Source organism: Electrona antarctica, assembly GCF_951216825.1.
Source record: "Electrona antarctica genome assembly, chromosome: 17".
NCBI lineage: Eukaryota > Metazoa > Chordata > Actinopteri > Myctophiformes > Myctophidae > Electrona > Electrona antarctica.
In genome coordinates this window covers 35,306,682-35,326,348 of record NC_136798.1, presented here as the reverse complement: position 1 = coordinate 35,326,348, position 19,667 = coordinate 35,306,682, and the positions used below count along the sequence as shown (strand labels likewise).

The 19,667-nt window shown below is 44.9% G+C and overlaps 1 protein-coding gene across 2 annotated transcripts in view; it reads right to left on the bottom strand.

Moving 5' to 3' along the window:
* Positions 1 to 19,667, bottom strand: part of utrn (utrophin) — a 344,298-nt gene that overhangs the window by 306,076 nt on the left and 18,555 nt on the right. For both annotated transcript variants that reach the window (XM_079527087.1, XM_079527086.1), the window contains exons 3-6: positions 7,468 to 7,529; positions 4,924 to 5,016; positions 2,906 to 2,983; positions 1,162 to 1,254 (exon numbers count right to left, since the gene is read on the bottom strand). In XM_079527087.1, the coding sequence (XP_079383213.1) occupies positions 1,162 to 1,254; positions 2,906 to 2,983; positions 4,924 to 5,016; positions 7,468 to 7,529 (326 nt within the window). The remainder of the gene's footprint in view (positions 1 to 1,161; positions 1,255 to 2,905; positions 2,984 to 4,923; positions 5,017 to 7,467; positions 7,530 to 19,667) is intronic.

Sequence of the window (19,667 nt, the reverse complement as noted above, 5' to 3'; positions counted from 1 at the left end):
TTGTATTGTTTATTTCAGACATTTAGACTTAGTAAACTTGACCTTTGGCTCTGTACTTGCTCTGCTTTCCCCCCCCCCTCTACACTTCCCTCTTTGACGAAAATAGCAGATCTACAAGCTCACATTGGGAGATCGCAGATCTGATTTCCGATAGCATAGATGGATAGTATTTTCAATACACAATGTTAAAATCAAAGTTTTTTTTCAAACCATAGGGACAAACGTTTCGGCTATCCAGCCTGCATCAGTGTGAAGCTATTTTGGGCGGGAACCCCTTTTGGTGTTTTAAACATTGTTATAATTTAGCTATTGAAAAATAGCAGATCTACAAGCTCATAGCGCGCCACCGAGTGGCGCGCTACGAGCTTGTAGGTCTGCTATTTTTGAAAAATCGTGAAAATATTTATTTCAGAAAATTGGAGGATTCAGCCTTCATCAGTGTGAAGTTGTTGACACTGATCAAGGCTGGATAGCCCAAACGTTTGTCCCTATGGTTTGAAATGAAACTTTTTGAACCACAGTCTTGGTGTGTGCGACCCATCTCCTTGATTTTGATATGTTTTGAATCGGGTGGCGCACCTACAGTCAGAGCGCGGTGGTCATGTGAAGATTGATTCAATACACAATGTTAACACACACAAGTTTGGCAGCCCCCCTGTAGTGACTCTGAGGACCCGCTAGGGGACCCCCTGTTGAAGACCCCTGCCCCAATTAAATATGATGCGAACCCTTTCTCATTTCATGAGAGGGCTTCAATTGAAAATGTTCACCAACTCTCCTGTTTCAAACTATGAACAGGTCAGCCCTTTCAATGGCCATGGATAAACGCAGTATCTCACACACACACACACACACACACACACACACACACACACACACACACACACACACACACACACACACACACACACACACACACACACACACACACACACACACACACACACACACACACACACACACACACACACACACACACACACACACACACACACACACACACACACACACACACACACACACACACACACACACACACACACACACACACCTTTCATCAGACCCTATTTGGGCAGCAGGTGCACACACAGGCAAGGCAAACAGCAATGAGTCTTGGTGTGTGTGTGTGTGTGTGCGTGCGTGTGTGTAATGCGTTTTCACCTGCCAGTGAAGGATAATACTCCAAATGAGGCCCAGGGTCAATTTGTGGTTTCCATCCACAATGTCGGTTCCCCCTATGTTCACCAAATCCACCTGAGAGAGAGAGAGAGACACACAGAATTGGAGCCATGGATGGAGCAATGTTTTGCAAACACCACCATCTATTCAACAAAATTAACATGTTTATACGTTCCTGTTGCAGAAGGGTTGATATGAGATGCACTTTAAATGTCCATCAGCCAACAGCACCTCACAGCAATGTGAGGTGCACATTTTCCATGACTAATTGTATAGGTGCGTTCAGACTTGAATTTAAATATTCGCCTTGGTTTGTCTCGACACACACACACGCACGCACGCACGCACGCACGCACGCACGCACGCACGCACGCACGCACGCACGCACACACGCACGCACGCACGCCATCATCTCTCACACACATGGTAAATGGTGCATTTATATAGCTGGTGCTTTACATATAGATTGTGCATTACATTCACACACACATTCATACACCGATGGAGGCGGAAACCATGCAAGGCACCAACCAGCACATCAGGAGCAATTAGGGGTTCAGTGTCTTGCTCAAGGACACCGGTTGATTCCCAATGGGAACCGGTTCAGTTCTTTTTGGTTCTCAGTCCATGAGCCAGAGCTCCAAAATTGGAACGTTAATTATGAATTGAGTGGGCACACATCCACCTGGGTGACAGCAGACTGCTGGGCAAGCGCTAGTGCTTTGGAATGGGGGGTCAGATCAACATAGCCACCTGGGTGACAGCAGACTGCTGGACGAGCACTGGCGCTTTGGCATGGGGGGGTCAAATCAACATATGGAATTCATTCTGTACTAGCCATATATGGAGCGTGTCTTGAGTGTACAGTGTTTGATGAGGTCAGATCAACATATGAGATGTCAGAACAGGCCAGCTCCATATATGGAGACCTAAGGGTGGCAGCGGGGGCAGTGTCTTGAGTGTACAGGGTTGAGGGTTTGATGAGGGCCCAGGTAGGGCCGGGCCTTAATTTTCGCCAGCTGCCGGGCACGGCTGCACTAATATCTTTTGGCCAGGCCCGTCTAGAGTTTAAATGGACAGGTATCAGTCAGAAGAGGATGGATGGGGAAGGATCAACATATGGAATGTCAGCTCAGGTCAGCTCCATATCAGGAGATCTAACGGTTTGTGGTTGCTGGCCAATATTGATGACATCAGGGATCTCCATATATGGATGACATATTGATGACCATCACGTGATGTCACGAGGCATGACCATATATGGGGCGTGACCAACTGGCGGGAAATGCAAATTAACATTCCAATTTTGGTGCTCTGGCTCATGGACTAAGAACCAAAAAGAACTGAACCGGTTCCCATTGGGAACCAAGCGGTGGAAAAGGGGTCATAGACTCATGGTCGATGCCGTTCCCCTTGCAAAGACTCTGTGCCCCGTATCTTCCTACCACTGCCAAGGTCAAAGCATGTTGACTGGCTATCATACAATGACAGAGCGGAAGATAGTGTGTGTGTGCGTGCGTGCGTGCGTGCGTGCGTGCAAAATCAAGGACAAGGGCACACATTCAAGCATTTCCGTGTCGTTTCCTTTGATGGAAATGAGCTCTACGCTGAATCCAGCAGATGTTAATAAACAAATGAAGTAAAGATTACAGCAACTGCTGACTGAATGAAATGAGGCCCAAACGGTGAAACAAACAGGCCAGAGATGTGATCAGAGTGCACTCACGTTGTTTTGATGCAGGACTTGAAGTACTTTGTTGACGTTGTTCAGAGCGTGCACTCTGGTGGAGCCTCGCTCTTTGGTCTGGGGAGAAAAGGTTTCACACAAGTAGTCAGCCAAAAGCCTTTTCTTTTTTTTCTTTCCCCACAGGACAATTTTAGCTTTTGCATTGTGGAAGGAAATGACTCGTGTGCAGAAGGATAGCAGCGAGCGGCGGTTAAAGAATGAACTTGGCTTCACTCGGGTCAAACTAAGCTGTCAGTTAAGCGTGCCAGTCGTCACTGCATTCATCGGAGCCATTAAGCTTTCGCCAGCCTCCGCAGGGAAACTTCTAGAAAGAATGGCACGTTGAACACGGGATGAAAATCCTTTGGAGTCTAGACATAACACTACCAGACATTTAGCACCCACTTATAGAATTAGTATCATAGGGGTGCGTGTATAGTTGTATACCGTATGTCAGCCTGCGTGTGTGTGTGTGTGTGTGTGTGTCTGTGTGTGTGTGTGTGTGTGTGTGTATTATGAGAGGGCTGGCACTCTGTGAGGCTACAGGTGCTAGAAAGCAGATACGCTGTTGGTGGGAATGACAGGGTCAGTAAAAGGTGAGAGTGATTAAACGCAGATACCACATGACGCAAAAATGTGTGTAGTACAGTGTGTGTGTGTGCGTGTGTGCGTGCGTGTGTACACACATTCACAATCAATATAGCCACATAAGGCAATGATAGTAATGCCGCTCATCACTCCCAAACTATCCATTCTTACTTTTTATTTTAAAAAATATCAATATAGTTGGGCAACTTTGACGATTGAGAGGGCATATTACTTCCGTAGCAAAAATAGCTGATCTATTTGAATTGAAAAAAGTAACCTTTTTATTTAATTTCAAATGAATTTAGTTTATATGTTAACTGTATGAACTAAATACAAATACAAATACTTTGAAGATATAATACAATATCATTTTTATACTAGTCATTAGGCTACATATATAGACTAGTAATTAAAGTAATTAAAGCAGGTCATGTTTGGAATTGTAACAGCTGAAATCAATAATACATTTGATAATAACCTGAGGGCCGCATTAAGTCATGGTGGGGCGGGTCACCAGTTGCCCATGTCTGGTCTAAAACCTTTAGCCCAGTCCACACCAATGATCTGTGATGCAGTTGCAACTCGTTGCATCACGGATCATTGGTGTGGACTGGGATTTAAGGCCTGTGTCAACACAGGTCAAAACATAGAGCCTCGTTGGCGAACAAGCCAATACAATGCTTACTGATGATTAGGGTTGGGAATCTGGGGGATCCAGAACCTCAACATTGAGTGCACTTCACAGACTGCTATACGTTTACAAATTTAGCAGTGGTCCTCAAACGTTTTAATTTCAACGACCTTTGCTGCGTGTCACCAGCAAAGGCCCGCGGGCCAAGGCCGGCCCTTCGGAAATTATTTCTGGTCCGTGAGATTATTTTGAGAATTATGTTTTGTTTTTTTCCCTTCTCAATATTGGACTGACAGTCCCACATATACGCTATTATGGCTATAATGTCCAAATACAGAATATCCAAAGGATCAGATGCTTATTAAACTTGTTGAGAAGGCGAGCAGAGCGGGCAATCAGCAGAGTAGCCAGGTCACACAGAGAGGGAGGTTCCTCCTGCGCAGTGCACAGCACGCATGGACCTCTCCAGTCTCAAAGTGCTTCGTCTTCTGTAAATTAAACATTCTGAAGGTGCTATGGCTGCTATCCATGCTTCAACTTTCTTTGAACGCAAGCAGCCAAAATGTCACGGCAAAGCCTTTGTGTAACTTCAAAGCGGCTTTGCATTGACCAAGAAACACTGTCCATATTCCTATAAACGGCCGTTGAGAGGGAATCGTTAAGAAACCGGAATCGTTAAAATCCGAAAAAGCATCCCAACCTACTGATGATTATGAATAATTATGTAACACACACACACACACACACACACACACACACACACACACACACACACACACACACACACACACACACTTACCAGGGTGCTGTCTGTTAGTCCCTCCAGCAGGTCTAGCAGCTTGCGTCCGTCCCTCAGGTCAGAAAACATGTCGCTGATGGATGTCTTCCCCGTCTTATTAACAAACAAAACAACATATGAAGATTAATTCAAGATAACACAGAGATGGACTGATAGAGAGATAACTGGCATTTTGTAAATAATCTGCACTCAAAAGGCAACTTTTAAAATGTATTTATATTTATTATTTATTTTTAACCATAAAAAGGTTGTTGCACTGGTTATCACTTTTAATCACAAGTGAAAAACAAGTGACGTGCCTACCTGCTTAAACAATTAGATCACAATGCATACTGTCATTACCAAGTGAAGATGTAGTGTCTGCTTTCGTTTATGCATTGACATTGACAAAATAAACTGAATGTTCAGAGAAACAGAAACATCGGTTTAGCATATTACGGACCTGTTGTTCAGTGCCATGCCATGTTTGACAGAGACAGGCAAAACTGAAAGAAAGAAATGATCCTGTCCAGTGTCCGCGCACACAATCTGAGTGTTTACATTTGCGTACACTCTCCGCTGTAACAACCGAGTGATTTGGAACTATCAAAGGACTGAAACAGAAGGAGCAAGGGCAGCAGCGATAAATGGCAACACACAGTGAGGGAGTGTTGTGTTGTCCAAAGACCCCATACGTGATGTTTACATAAGACCGATTAGTGAAATCATTTTAACATATTTAAATTTTTTCTGCAGATAGCTTGTCCATGTGAGTAATGGGTCTAGCGGAAGCCCTCACTATGGGAATACTTCAGAAAGCACATTGTACTCTTTTCAATCTTTATGTAACATATATACTGTATAAATATATATATTTAGAATTTTAAATACATTCTAATATTTGTGCACATTCCCAAATTCATAGCAGGGGTGTGGATCCATGAAATGAGTGACAGCTAGTGTGTTCTCCTCCTCATTGTGATGAGCAACAGATGACTAGCGGCCGGAGCCTGGGAAGTCCATGTCAGAGACAACGGCGGAGTTCTCTGGGGAGGGCTTTTCATCCAAAATAGCGCCAACAAAATACACTTTAAGGACTGAAATAGCCAGCACTCGGATCCCACCACCTCTGCTCCTCAGCAGAATGTCGTCCAAGTATTCACCCCCGGTGTAATCAAGCTGCAGCACCTCAAACACCTAAACCATTATCTCCAGAGTAACACTTTCCACAGTGGCGTTAACTGAGGCGTTTCATCTAAGTGTGCAAATGGAAGAAGCATCCGTTTGCATGTAGTGCAAAAATAAATCACACTTGTGTGAAGTGAGGGACGCCCCTTTGTTTGTTTTTGTACGTCACGGGGGGAGGGGGGGAGACATAAGTCCTGACGTCACTCGTTCATCCCCTGGTTCCCGGAAGTAATTTCTCTATGGAGAACATTGGATCATCTTAAAATATAAGTCTCATAATATAAGCATTATGGTCCAGAAGTAAACAAACTGCCCTGGACCGGTGATATTGTCAGATGGCTCTGTATCGTTTACGATAGTCAGTCACTCATATTCGATACAGGTTTCTTGCAAATTCATTTGGCGGCACTCACATTAGCGATTTCTCACAGAAAGTTGATTCTTCATATCCATATGAGTGAAACCGCCGGGATCATGTTTTTATTTTTGGAAAACAGTTCTTATTTGACTAGATATAAGGGAATTCAAGGGGGGGGGGGGGACGCGACCCAGTTAGGATGTGAAAATGATGTCAGACTTCGGTGCTCTATAGACTTTGCTGCCACATGACTTCATGTCTGAAAGCCAGACGTTGGAGAGGCAAGCGCCCCTCAAAAAACAAGATAGGGTCCAACAACAGCATGGCTCCCTCCCGTGAGAATGTCCAACTTCACATGGACAGTCTGTAACTTAATTATGTTTCTGCCATCTACGAACATATGCGGATTGCGGACCCCCTAGGCTAGGGTACGGCAGGGGCCAACTATGTACTGTACATGTTCGCACGCAGCCACAATGCTTTTCCAATGGGAGTCACATGGTTTGACCAAACATTTTACTTTGATGGGCAGATCACAGCCAAAGACAAATGTTTGGTCAAACCATGTGACTCCCATTGGAAAAGAATTGTGGCAGCCATTAAACACAGACAAGACACAGAACATGTGTTTGATGTGTGTATGGTCAGACAGCACAGTTTAAAGATGGCTCGCCTATAAGGTTCAAGGTAAATCAAAATCATACTCAGGACCAGCGCAGTGTGTACAATAGCTACAGAGCCATGCTGGATAAACGATGACAGTAATAACCGTAAAAGGCTTTAGATTGGCCTGGGCCGTGGCTCAGTGGTCCAGGCACCTTGGCTGGTAATCCAGTCTGGCAGTGTGCCGCAGGTTCGACTCCCGATCCCGACGGCCTTTACTGCATGTCTTCCCCCCATCTCTCTCCCCATTTCCTGTCAGCCTACTGTCTGTCCCTCCATAAAAAAATAAAAATAAATAAAAGCCACAAAAAAAACATAATAAAAAAAATAAAAAAAAATAAACGGCTTTAGATTACCTTGGAGAACTGTGCATTTATCCATTTCGTGAAGGTTTTCGTCTGTACTGCATTGTGTTCGTCTGAGGAAGAAAATAAAAGACAACAAAACAAAGGATTAGAGGTAAGTTGCTGGGCAGGTGAACCTATTGCCTGGTTGAAAATGGGACTAGAACAAAAAACAGCCAGCATTGTAACATCCGGAACAATTGTTTTTAGCAAAAGGCTAAGGCTAGTGGCAGGTGCGTAGGGCAATAGAGCATACATTAAAAAGGGTATCTTTGAAAAACAAAGAAAAGGTCCCGCACTCTGTCAGACACTTGCCAAAATGTTGCTCTTTATTAGGTCGACGTTTCGGTCGATTAGACCTTCATCAGGACAGACAAACATCCGGAATACCATCATCATCGATAGAAGTTACTCCACAGGTGAAAGTAATTTTTTGTAGGATCCCACTGTATGGATCCCACTGTAGGATCAATTGTGGTTAAAATTCACTCGTACAGTAATTTGGAAGTGCAGCAGAGCTTGCGGTTTAAAACATATGTACAATTGTTTTGGAAACATTTAATGTGAACTTCTTTTTGCAACACAGACTTCAGAATTTCACACAAGACAAGTCAGTCATGGGAGAATATTCCTACTACCGTATGTAGAAGAAAAATGTCAAAAACGGCACGGTGTAACATTTTAACTTCCATTTAAACACACGCACACACACGCGGCGGCCGACCATGAAGTCCCCCGAGCCTCCCAGTCCAACTGTAAATATTTCACATTCTCTTCCTGCTTGCCTCCCTCCTTCCCCAGCCCTCCTTTGTTCTCTCCAACAGAGCTTTCTAATAAGGCCTCATTGTGTGACCGGCAGAGAGAGGGGTCAGGTGCTTTGAAGTGCCGCTCGTACGTCCATCTCCTGTAATGGATCAGAGCCAGGGCCCCGTAGAGACAGAACCTTGGAGACGACGTATAGTAGCAATGCGTTCAGACGTGTTCCAAGTCCATCATATGACTGTTGTTAAAGAATACGACAGCAACAAATCCAAAGCCTTTCATAGCATTCGACACCTCCTATATCACCAATATTGGCAGACAAACATGTGAAAGGCTCATATGGAAAAACATAACTTTTTCATAACTCAAAACTTTGACGTAAGATTGATTGTAAGCACAGAGGGCTCATGGTCGTACGGCAGCTCTGCAGTCAGTAAATCAGTTCAACAAAACCTTCTACGCTTAGATTTGCCCATGAGAATACAATAGAATAGGCCTATACAGTATCTCTTTACGAGCTCTGAAAGGTATTTGCACATCGTGCACATGATGGCAGTCAGCAGCAGTCCACAAAAACAGACAGAAATCATGCACACCTCGTTGATCGCGGGAATCCAATGACGGTTCATCCGAGAAGGATGGCATTTTTTTAAAAGGTGCATAACGCCAGTTCAGCCATCTAAATGCAGTCATAATTCAGTCAATCCTCAGTCAATGCCAACGACATGCCATCCAGGAAGTTAGACTCCAGGTGAGTGAGCTTTTGGGAGGGGTCTAGTTACTTCTTTAAATGATTACGTGCCCTTGCACTGACCTTCTATATGACCAGCTCACTGTCATGTCAGTCAAGTGGAGTCTCTCCACACATCGAACACCTTGGGAACACGGCCAAAACGGAGCACAATCACGTCCGCCCCAGTGTGCACCGTGACTGGGTGGAAGACAATAAACCCGAGGGTGGAGGAGCGTTAAATGCGCTCGTGCGTGCGTGTGTGTGTGTGTGTGTGTGTTTTAAACAACCACTGTCATTCAACCAGATGCTGTGTAAAGCACCATGAACTGAACAAAAGGTCAAAGGCTAAGATCACCAGCCCTAGCGGGGTCACTGGCTTCTTTGTTTGTGTGGTGTGTGTCTGTGTGTGCGGCGCGCGTGAAGGTGTGTGACTGTGTGTGACTGTGTGTGCGTGTGTGTCTGTGTGTGCACGCGTGTGCATGTAGTGGTCGTAGGGACATAAAAACAGGAATGTACCCCACGGGGAGGTAAGCAAGATGACAAGGGGTTGAGAGAGGTGAGGAGGTGAAAAGGGTGACATAATGGATGGGGGGGGGGGGTTCCAAAACATTTTTACCTTTTAAAAATTCCATCTAGTTTTAATGGCTGGACTTTTGGGTTTGGTCAGCGTCCGAACGGGCTGCCAGTCACCACAGTCTACACCTGAACACAGTCATTCCAATCTACAGCAGTGGTTTTCAACCCTTTTCATACCAAGACCCATTATTTATTCAGTATTTGAGCCACGGACCACCATTTGATGACATTTAGCCTCTCAGACCCAAGACTTTGAATATCGTGTTGTCGTTGGGTGAGATTTTGTCCACAATTCCATGCTGAATGGATGTTGGTACCGTCCATTAGGAGAGAGAACAGGCGTTGATCGAAATAACAATTCTCTACATTCTCTAATTGTGTAGACTTCTTGTAAATTAAGAAATGTATATGTTTAACAATAATTTAACTCCTGAGAGTGTAAAGTGAAACCAAATGGACCCGTACGGGACGGGTCCATTTGGTTCCATTTTACACTCTCAAGAGTTTAAGATCTATAAGGGTCCATTTGGTTATGAACCCTCCATCACTTTGGTGGGGACCACCTCAAGGACCACTGGTTGAAAAGCACTGATCCACACTCCACAGTACATTTTGTCTGAATGTGTGCATTGAGAGACTGGCGAGTTTGTGGTGTTTGATTCATGATCCTCCGAACATACTTTCAAGAAATGGAAATGGCCGGTCAATTCACACTTTGTTATAAATTATTAAAAATAAGGTAAAGAAGGAGATGGCGACAGACGAGAGACAGAGAAAGATGACAGAAAGGTAGAAAAGGTGTCCGTTGATGCAGAGACCAGGTAGAGGGGATGGGTGTAACACCTGCGCGGCCTGTCATTTTGTGGGGGGCACTGGGGCCACGCAGTAAAAGTAAATGAATCCACAAAACGAACGTAATTTGTATTGTTGACCTATTTCTAAAATATTAGCGCGACTTTCGTTCAACTTAGAACCCTCTATCACATGGAACAATTTTTTGGGCGTAGTGATATGGACACAAAAAACATAGTTCTGTGTGATAGAGGGGTAAAAATAGAACGGAAGTTGCACAAATATTTTAGAAATAGGTCAACAATACAAATTACGTTAGTTTTGTGGATTAATTTACTTTCACTGCGTGGCCCCCAGTGCCCCCCACAAAATGACCGGAACTACTTGATATTTCACCAAAACCAGAGCAGAACTCCCACCACAGGACTCGGGCAATCAATTAATACAGTTGCAACCACTATATTAATGGCAAGTATTTCATACAACTTAAGTTAAAAAAATCTGAACTATCCCTTTAAGTTGACGATTAATGGTCACACAAATAATTACGATTAGCGTTTCTTTGCATTGAACATTGGAACGTTATGACGTATAGCTCCGTTTGCCTTTAACCCATTTAGGCCTGACCTCAAAAATTAAAAAAAAAAAAATCTTCTAAATCCTCCAGTTTTCTGAAATAAATATTTTCACGATTTTTCAAAAATAGCAGACCTACAAGCTCGTAGCGCGCCACTCGGTGGCGCGCTATGAGCTTGTAGATCTGCTATTTGTCAATAGCTAAATTATAAGTTTAACTAGAAAAAGTGCCCTTCTGGGCACAGGTCTCCACCAGGAGGATAGGACTGTGTGAGATGTTTGGCAAAATGTTTAGGAGTAATATAAACATGTTTTTTTGTTTGTTAGTTTTTTGCAACAATTTTCTTCATTTTGTTGAGGAAATGCAGAGTGCCTAGTGGCACTATAATAGGCCAATGTGAAAAGGGTGCCATTTCTTCATACGCCTTTAATGGCAATTGGATGATTTGAGGCATTTTGTTCCAAAAATCTGTTGGCTATAACAGGCCGTTCTGGAAAATGTGGGGCAGAGGTTCATCGTTGGCATCCAGGGAGTGTGTGTGCAAAGACGGACGGACGGACGGACACACACACACACACACACGGACGGAGTGCAAAACATACCCTCTCCCCATGCCTTCGGCCTGGTGGAGACAAAAAAACAAAAGTGGTTCCCGCCCAAAAAAGGCTTCGTAAAATAAAATTGTACAAGGCGGAAATAGTTGATCTACAAGCTTACAACACGTCACGAAGTGAGCTTGTAGATCTGCTATTTCTGCTATTTCTGAGAATGTATGGACATTTCTCACAGCATGGAAACGATTGAGATAAAAGCAATTATTGTTGCGTAATCGTCAAATGATTGCGATTAGGCGATTATGTAATAATTGTAACAGGCCTATAGCGCCCGTTTCATTCAGTGGGGTCACGAGATGCAGACATAATTGTGGTGTATCAATGGCTTGCGATGTCTTTCCTGCAAATAAATGTGTCCAGAATGCCGCCGCATGAGTGTTTGTTTGTTTTTTTAGACAGAAAGAGCAAGAGGGTGTTTTAGAGAACAGAGCGATATGAATGAAGGAGTAAAAGATCTATGAGCCTGAGAGAAAGGGAGGGAGAGAGAGAGAGAGAAAGAGAGAGAGAGAGAGAGAGAGAGAGACCAGTGGCGTATCCAGGAATTACGTTTTGGGCAGGCAAGCTATGTGTTAATTGTCGTCTCCCGGCGCACAATCGTAGCACTAAAGGTTTTCAAAGAGATATACCTGCCAGACGAGCAGGATACAAAGGCTGAAAGGCTTGCATTTACATTCCAATGGGTGATTGAGGGTCGCGCTCTACCGCAACGGCCAATCAGCTGTCCATTAATAGTTCTCAGGTCTTGTTTCTGTCCTCTTTTTTTTCTCATTGTATGGATTTTGGCCAGGCCAGAAATGGATTTGGACAGGCGGACGCCTGCCCTTGCCTTATTGTAGATACGCCTCTGCTGAGAGAGACTAAGAGTAGGACTCATAAGAGGCCCAATAACTGATGGCAATCAATCACACACGATAACCAATAGCCAAGATGGCCATGCAGACATGCCGACAAAGAGGGAGGGAGGGATTAGACATACAGCAGGACAAAGAGAAACATACAAAGAGGGACAGAGGCCAAGAGGCAAGCATGAAAAGAGAAAGAACCTTGTTGCAAGAAGAACGTTGAGAAAAAAAAAGTATAGCTATGCCATGCTTTCAACACAATATCAATGTTCCTTCTCTTTTCTGAAAGGCCCCATAGGGAGGCCCTACAGCCCGGGGCCCCTGGGGCCCTATGGGCTCAGATCTCTTGAGCACACCCCCCCCCAACACCATCCTTACGGGACAATACACCTGATTCATACATACATACTGCCCTCTCCAACTCCCTCTACTCTATACATATTCTCTCCACAGTACAGCAATGTCATGCTGAATGATTGGATAAAGGGGGCCGGAGACATGTGTGCGCACTAACGCACTTGTGCATGTGTAGGGGTCTATGTGCGTGCGTGCGTGCGTGCGTGCGTGCGTGCGTGCGTGCGTGCGTGCAAAATAAATGGTAAACGGGAATGGTGCATTTATATAGCGCTTTTACACAAAGCACTTTACATGCATTACATTCACCCATTCACTCACACACACATTCATACACCGATGGCGGAGGAAACCATGCAAGGCACCAACCTGCACATCGGGAGCAAATAGGGGTTCAGAACTTCAGAGTCTTGATCTAGACCACTTTCCTGGGAGTCTGTATGTGTGTAATATGTGGTTTTAGATATTTTAGCAGTGAGCCCAGTGTCTCTGATATCATGGACACTGGTCTCACATACTTCCTGGACTACATGTTGTCTCTAGTAAGACAGCCCTCCCCCTATCCACAAGGAGGAGCAGTGCACCAAAGCATTATGGAAATTGTAGTCCAGGAAGGAAGTGAGCCCAGTGTCGATGACATCAGAGACACTGGACTCATTGCTAAAATCTAAAACCACACATAAAGACCCCCAGGAATGTGTTCTAAATCTTCTAAACGTCATTAACATATATATTTTTGCAAAAAGGGTGAAGTGTCCCTTTAAGTACACTCCGAATCCAGATGCTATGAGCCGCCCTGAGCCAATGCCGCCCTGTGTGTGCGCGACTGCGCGTGCATGCGCGCGTGTGTGCAGTTTACTTGTGGACAGGACACACACTAGTACATTACATCTCATGAGACAAATTACACACACACCTGCGGACACACCTGCAGACATACACAGACAGGCATATACATTTAATGTGCCAAGAGAGGAAACTTTCACTTCCTCAGCAGCCAAACGGGAAGTAGTAATCACATCAGGAAGAGAAATCCCAGTGGCGTCATCTCACAGCACAGTGAGCACACACACACACACACACACACACACACACACACACACACACACACACACACACACACACACACACACACACACACACACACACACACACACACACACACACACACACACACACACACACACACACACACACACACACACACACACACACACACACACACACACACACACACACACACACACACACACACACACACACACACACACACACACACACACACACACGTTACTTGGACTGAGAAAGGTTTAAAGAGACAAATGGGTTCATTGTGATCAAGCCAATAAAAAAAGAAACTGTTTTCCTTTGCATCAGTGAACAATTTCTGTTTTGATTTTCCCTGTCCTGTAGTGGGAATTCCATGATATAGTACAGGGGGTTTCAACCCATTCCATGATACAGTACAGTGTCCTGTAGTGGGAATTCCATGATACAGTACAGGGGGTTTCAACCCTTTTCATTTCAAGCTCCATTAGTCTGCATGTGAGCCATGGACCACCATTTAATGAGATCTACAGTAGCCTCTCAGACCCAAGACTTTGAATATGTTGTTGTCGTCGTTTAGGATTCTGTCCACAACTTCATGCTGTATTGATGTGGTACCAGAGGAGAGGTAACAGGCAAACCTTGATCAAAATAACAATTCTTCTACATTCTCCAATTGTGTAGACCAGGGGTGGGCAACTTTGACGATGGAAAGGGCCAATATATTTCACTCCAGAGGGGCCACAGTGCATATTACTGTCGTAGCAAAAATAGCCGATGTACAAGCTCAAAACGCGTCGCAATGCGACGCGTTTTGAGCTTGTAGATCGGCTATTTTTGCTATATTTGAATTGAAAACCTGAAAAGTAACCTTTTTATTGAATTTCAAATATAGTTATGTTAACTTTCTCTCAAAGACAATAACATTTTAATACTAGTCATTAAGTAGGCCTACTAGACATTTAATACTAGTCATGAAGTAATTAAAGCGGGTTTGGAATTGTAACAGCTGAAATCAATACTATATCAGTATTCTGATATTAACATGAGGGCCGCATTAAGTGAAGGTGGGGGCCGCATGTGGCCCCCGGGCCGCCAGTTGCCCACCCCTGGTGTAGACTTCTTATAAATTAAGCAGTAATGCAGATGATTAACAATAATTTAAGTCTTGAGGCGGGCGTATTTAATTTTACAAATTAAAGATCTATAATAGTTAAATATCTATAATCTATTGAGATCTATTTGTTACCAACTCTCCATCATTTAGCTGGGGACCAACTGGAACCCCCATCAAGGACCACTGGTTGAAATTGAAAACCACTGATGTTTGAGCAAAGAACCTGGAGGATCCTGATGCTGGTGCCTCATGGAAATCTACGACCGCGAGAACACGTGCATTCCTCCTCACGTGTGGTAAAGTAGGCGGAGTTTGACATGGGCCTGGGTCAGACGGTCATATAATGAACTCTACAACCTCAGCGTTACACCTGGCCATTCCACCGGTATGCGAATATGGTGTCCGTAGGAGGCGGTTTCCTAAGGAGCGTCGTTTTACCCCGCCGGCTACTACTAGTAGCAGCAAGTAGTGGGACGCCCTCGCGGGCGGGGCTTTCTCACGTTCTAATTACAGCCACAGAACCCAATTCTGGCAGCCACCTCGCTAGCCTAGTGGACTAACCATTAGACTTTGAATCCACGCCTCACGAGTTCAAATCCCTGCTGCCTACCGCTATTTTACCAACAACCTCAGACTAATTTTTTTTTTATATATATTTCCAACTGCAGACTACTTTCTTGGACAATAATGTAGTTTTTGTGAGGTTAGGGTTAGGTATAGTTTTTTGAGGGGTTAGGTTTGGGGGTTAGGCATATAACCACTTGCGGTCCAAATGAACACAGCACAGCGCTCCCTACCACACTGACAACCAATACGTTTTTAAAATCATCTCCTAAGGAAACAATATTCGCAACCCGGTATACTATATTCCCCTGGGCTCACAGGTGGAAACGCACTGTGACCACATGGCAAGGAGGGGGATGATCCAGAGAGGTACTGAAGTGAAAAATCAAACAAACCCAGAGGGTTTCCACGGCAGCGTGACACGCGTAAACATGAGCGCTTAGATAAATAGATACTTCCTAGGTAGAACCACACAGCTGAGCAGCAATGGCCTCTAGCCAAAAGAGAAAAACCTGTAGCTCTACAGCCAGAAATGACAGAATGTTTGCGATGTGGACTTTAGAAGGCCAATCTACAAGCTCACAATATGTCACATTGTGAGCTTGTAGATCTGCAACTTTCAAAAGATTACTATACATTTTTGAAAACGGGGAATTCTGCCCCGTTTTTTTACTTTTACTTTTGTACTTTTACTAAAGTAAATGTTGAATTCCAGGACTTTTACTTAAACTTACAGAGTATTTCTACATTGCAGTATTTATTGACAACTTCAATATAAAAATATTATATTATAAAGTACTTTTTTTCCGCCACTGGAATACAGTAGTATACTACAGAAATGCTAACTTTGGCTCCATACTATCATTTTCTAGTTATCAGAGGCTCAATAAGCTGAATTCAGGCCTGTGTTTGAACCTTATCGTGATGCCCTATAAGACAAGTGGTTGGCCTTTCAGTGCACTCCAATGTCCGCATGCTTTGCCCTGGTCTTTGTCACGCCCCCCCCCCCCACCCCCCACACTCCCCCCTAGTGAACTTCACCTTGTTGACTTGTGCTGGAGGCTGGCAAAATCTAGAAACAGCTGTTAGCTGTCCCATCTGTCAACACTGCTCCACCCCTGCCCCGTTGGAATACGCCAATCCTTTAGGCAGGGACACACACAAACACTGTCGGACAGTCCCAACTGACGAGGAGGAGGATGCGGGGCAAAAAAAAACAACAACACACTTCACACTTCAACTTAGTCTCCCCCTCCCACAAGCACGCCAATCAATCTCACACATACAGTTGGAGGCCATGGATATTGTCCTTTTTGCTGAGGTTTGCGTGATCTGCGCAAAAGGACAGTTAACCCATTTTGGGCGGGAACCCCTTTTGGTGTTTTAAACATTATGTTATAATTTAGCTATTGAAAAATAGCAGATCTACAAGCTCGTAGCGCGCCACCGAGTGGCGCGCTACGAGCTTGTAGGTCTGCTATTTTTGAAAAATCGTGAAAATATTTATTTCATAAAACTGGAGGATTTAGAAGGATTTAAAAAAGAAATTGAGGTCAGGCCTAAATGGGTCAAATGATAAGGGACAATATCGGTGGCACCCAACTGTAAGAACGCCCACGAGCGCACGCACTCCTCGGCTGGTTTAGTTTACAACTTGACAGTGGAGATGCATTCTATTTTGACTTGGTGGTGGGCTCAGTGGAATGCGTAGAATTTCCCATCGTTTCACACACTCATTCCTCCCCCCCCTCCTTGCTGCAGCGGTCACTTGTCTAAGCTTGTCCCAGAGCCGTGTTGACGCTCGAGCGTCTAGTCTAGATGTGGGAATTTGCAGGGAAAAACACTACTGAGCAACTGTGGGGATTAACCCATATCCTGCACTTAGTTTGAAAAACACGTCTTGCAGAGCAGAGCTGTAGGTGTGTGCATTATGCATTAGCGCAATTAGAAGTGAGAAAGTGTTAGGGGGGGGGCAACGGGGCTCTGCGAAATTATGCTTCGCCGCCGGCGAGGTCACCACCACGCAGAGGCAGCCGAGTTAACAGCGAATGACATGTCTTGGCGTTAAAAATGACGAACAAGTCAGAACAAGAGGACACAAATCAAAAAATGATGAATTTAAATGAACTTCAAACAGTACTTGGACTAGCCAAGCCACCTAGATTCCATTATAGTGTTGCATACATTGGAATTGAGGCCCGATACGCATGTAACTGCACCGTTGCATCGCTGCACTAATGGCTTTGTTTACGCATTATGCAACACATTTCTTCCTTCACTTGGAAACTTGTGAGACAATGTGTCACAGTGTGACTTCTCTAAATGTGCTTTATGTGAATGTGTGGCTACAAAAAGGTTTGTTCACGTTAGTCATTAGTCACAACACGGCCATTTCTTTTCATTCAATCAAAGCTTTTATGAACCTATGCAGTTGAATCTTTAAGTACCAAATGTATGTTTACACAGGAAAAAGGAGAAACCACATGCACATAAGAGTCAATATTAACCACTGTACTTATGCCGAGCACTCTAGCACACCTGTCACCTGAGCGACACAGCAATCAGCCACCCAGCTGTGTGTCACACGCTCACACACACACATGGTTGAACGAGGGTCCTACCTCGGAGCTTCAGCCCGCGCTCTGCCATCTCTCCCGGCCTCCCCTCCGCTGTCACAACGCCAATCCAGGGAAAAACAACACGGAGCGAGAAGAGGGGACGAGATCAACCGAGGCCGAGCAACGCAGGACCAGAAACTCACATTCCTGCCTCTCTCTCTCTCTCTAACTCTCTCTAACTCTCTCTCCTCCGGCTGTCACTCCTTGACCAGAGGAGGGGGAGAAGAACAGAAGAATGCAACAGAGGGAGGAGACAGGAGGAGGGAGAGAATGAGGTACACTGCTAATGAGAGAGAGGGAGGAGAGAGAGAGAGAGAGAGAGAGAGAGAGGGAGAGAGAGAGAGAGAGAGAGAGAGAGATAGAGGACAGGGTAAGCCATGGGTGGGCAGTCATAATGCATGGTGTGATATTGAGAGGAACACACAACACTCTGTTCTGCACCATCCCGGCATGCAATGGGAGAGAAAGAACACAAGAGGTGTCCCACGTTGGAAAGCAAAGAAGAGGGGCATCCTCTGGTTATCTCCCTCTTCCTCAGACACAGAGAATGCATAAACACACACACACACGCACACAAACAGTACGTAGACACAACATGGGAAGGATGGCACGATATGAATGAGAAGAGGCGCCATGGGGGGGGGGGGGGGGTTATGGTGACTGGAACGCACGGTGCGGAACACCTTCCGAACAGCCATGACTGATGAAAGATCGACTCCCGTCAGTGATAATCCACTGCTGCACCTTCCTCCCCACAGCAGCTTGCCACTTGATGCAGCGCTCTGCCTCCATCCCACCACACACTGCTTGTTTATATCAGAGCCAGACATGTTCCAGGCATTCCCTTTCACTATTCCGCCCCACAGCACCGTCTGATAGCAATGCTATACCCCCCCCCCGCACCCCAAGCAAAACAGAGGGAAGAGTTCAGACACCACGGTTGACTGCTGTGAGCGCGTAGCTGAAATAAACAGAGGTGCTACTGGTACAGAGCAAGCAAATCAGCACACACACACACAGGAAAAACTAGATAAAGTGCCCCTCGGGGCACAGGTCTCCACCAGGGAAGGTCAGGTTGTGGCCTCCTGGTGGTGCAAATAGCCAGGCCAATGTGAAAAGGGTGCCATTTCTTCTTACGCCTTGGATGGCAATTGGATGATTTGAGGCATTGCAGAATTGCGATTATCTCAAATAATTGCATTGAATAAATTGTACATGCATTCATCAACAGTATTGACATTATATCATGATAGGACCTGTCTGCCCCACTACCCACAGTCTGTGTGGTGTGTGCGTTAGGCGATCATGTAATAATTGTGACACGTCACTGGCCTAAGTACAGCATGTAAACAAGCAGCAAGACGGTTACATCTTCAGAGTTACAAATCTACCTAACAAACTGTTGAGCGTAATTCTCTTGCACATTATTACTATTATTTGCACATTATGACTGTGCCTTCCAGGCACGTTCAACTAACAGACATTTGGCAGCTGCCACCACCCGTTATCCACAGGTTTCCCTGACTCTTCTGTTCCAAAAACACTTTGCAAGAGGACGGTAAAGGACCTTGCAGACTGGGACGCGTTTTTCGGAAAACCGGCGGAAAAACGCTGCT